The sequence below is a fragment of the Penaeus chinensis genome, chromosome 23, assembly GCF_019202785.1.
Source record: "Penaeus chinensis breed Huanghai No. 1 chromosome 23, ASM1920278v2, whole genome shotgun sequence".
Classification (NCBI taxonomy): Eukaryota; Metazoa; Arthropoda; class Malacostraca; order Decapoda; family Penaeidae; genus Penaeus; species Penaeus chinensis.
In genome coordinates this window covers 1,897,953-1,899,719 of record NC_061841.1, presented here as the reverse complement: position 1 = coordinate 1,899,719, position 1,767 = coordinate 1,897,953, and the positions used below count along the sequence as shown (strand labels likewise).

General features: G+C 38.3%; 1 protein-coding gene across 1 annotated transcript in view; it reads right to left on the bottom strand.

The window, feature by feature from the left end:
• Positions 1–1,259: 1,259 nt before the first annotated feature.
• Positions 1,260–1,767, bottom strand: part of LOC125037470 (cell cycle checkpoint protein RAD17-like) — an 8,743-nt gene continuing 8,235 nt past the window's right edge. The window contains exon 5 of the mRNA XM_047630617.1: positions 1,260–1,738. Within this exon, the coding sequence (XP_047486573.1) occupies positions 1,497–1,738 (242 nt within the window). The 3' untranslated portion in view covers positions 1,260–1,496. The remainder of the gene's footprint in view (positions 1,739–1,767) is intronic.

Below are 1,767 nucleotides of genomic sequence, written 5' to 3'. Positions count from 1 at the left end.
CCAAACATTCATCAACTCCTTTACTGTACCTTCCTATAGTGCTACATGACCTTACATGTCTAGCACATTTATTTTGTTTTTAACTCTCTCTCTCTCTCTCTCTCTCTCTCTCTCTCTCTCTCTCTCTCTCTCTCTCTCTCTCTCTCTCTCTCTCTCTCTCTCTCTCTCTCTCTCTCTCTCTCTCTCTCTCTCTCTCTCTCTCTCTCTCTCTCTCTCTCTCTCTCTCTCTCTCTCTCTCTCTCTCTCTCTCTCTCTCTCTCTCTCTCTCTCTCTCTCCTCCCTCCCTCCCTCCCCCCCCCCCTCCATTCTCTTTCCTCCCCCCTATCTCTCTCTCTCTCTTTCTCTCTCATGTCTTCTTCTCTTTGTTGTTGTTAAATTGAACATGCTTCTTAACAGTCAACATATTCTAAAGCACAGTATTCTATCTCCACTCATCAGTTGTTGATAAGGAAGTGCAAAGTTTCCTTAAGAACTGCTCATTCCAATTTCCTCACAAACAAACTAGGGGTGTCCTTGTTACTTTTAGTTCAGAAGGAACATGGAAGATATGTTGTGAAAAAATAGTCATTTTTATTTACTTAATTTTTTCATACGTGTGTGTGTGTGTGTGTGCGTGAGAGAGAAGGAAGGGGAGGGGGGGGGGAGGAGAAGAGAAGAGAAAAAAAGAGAGGAGAGGAGAGTAGAGGAGAGGAGAGGAAGAGGAAGAAACAAGTGTTTCCCTTCACTTTCCAATATCTAAATATTTAGACTTGGCACTTCCCTTCAGTGTTTTATTTATACTTTAGCATGAACCCATCACTGCTATGATTTGAAGGGAGTCGCCTCTTCCTAATATCTCTTTGTTTTGTATATTTCCCTAACCAGTACGGGTAAATGTCTTAAAATTTCTCAGCAACTGTATGGACAGATAATTAACCTCATATATGAAGAAAGTAAAAGCTTGGATATTGGTTTTATATACATGAGGCCATTGCCTATCTCTCCTGTTCAGAGGAACTGTTAGAAAGAGCAAAAGACTGGAATGCCGGTCATGGACAATAACATCAGCTGACAACAAACACCTGCTATCCCCATGGTATACCATGTTAAAACTATTAAAATTATAAGGTCTTGTGAGAATATGGTGTGCTACATGATGTTAAAACTAAAGTAATTTCATGGAATAGGTTTAATATATCATGTCATTAATAATCGAACAGCAAAATTCCCCATTTTGCAAATAACTATATAATTTCCAATTGGATGCTAAAAATATCACAGTAAAACAGTGATCAATAAATCCCAGGTGTAATGATTATTTTCTGACAACTTATTTCTGCTATACAGAGCCTAATACATATGTAAAAATAAGAGAACATACATATAACTATTAAAGGACATTATTGCAAAACTTGCATCAGAAAGCTAAGCGGAAAAAAAATGAATAATAATAAAAACATTACCAGAAATTAATTTTATTACAATTACAATATATTCAAGCCTTTTTCTTAGAGGTTTCAATCATCGTCAAATTCGTCAATTCTGAAGTCTTCATCAGGATCACTGGCCTCTTGGTTTTCTAACAGATCAACTTCGGCATCTTTGTTCTCTGTATCATCATTCACCGTTCCTCCTGTTTGCTCTGGCTCCTCATCTACGACCGATGAATTAGCATCATGCTCGTCTAACTGATCACCTGAGGAATTTTTCATCTGGATATTTGAGAAGGAGCCGATTTCCCTTGTCAAGGAAAATTGTCCTGTAAAAACATGGGGGGGGATCACGTCA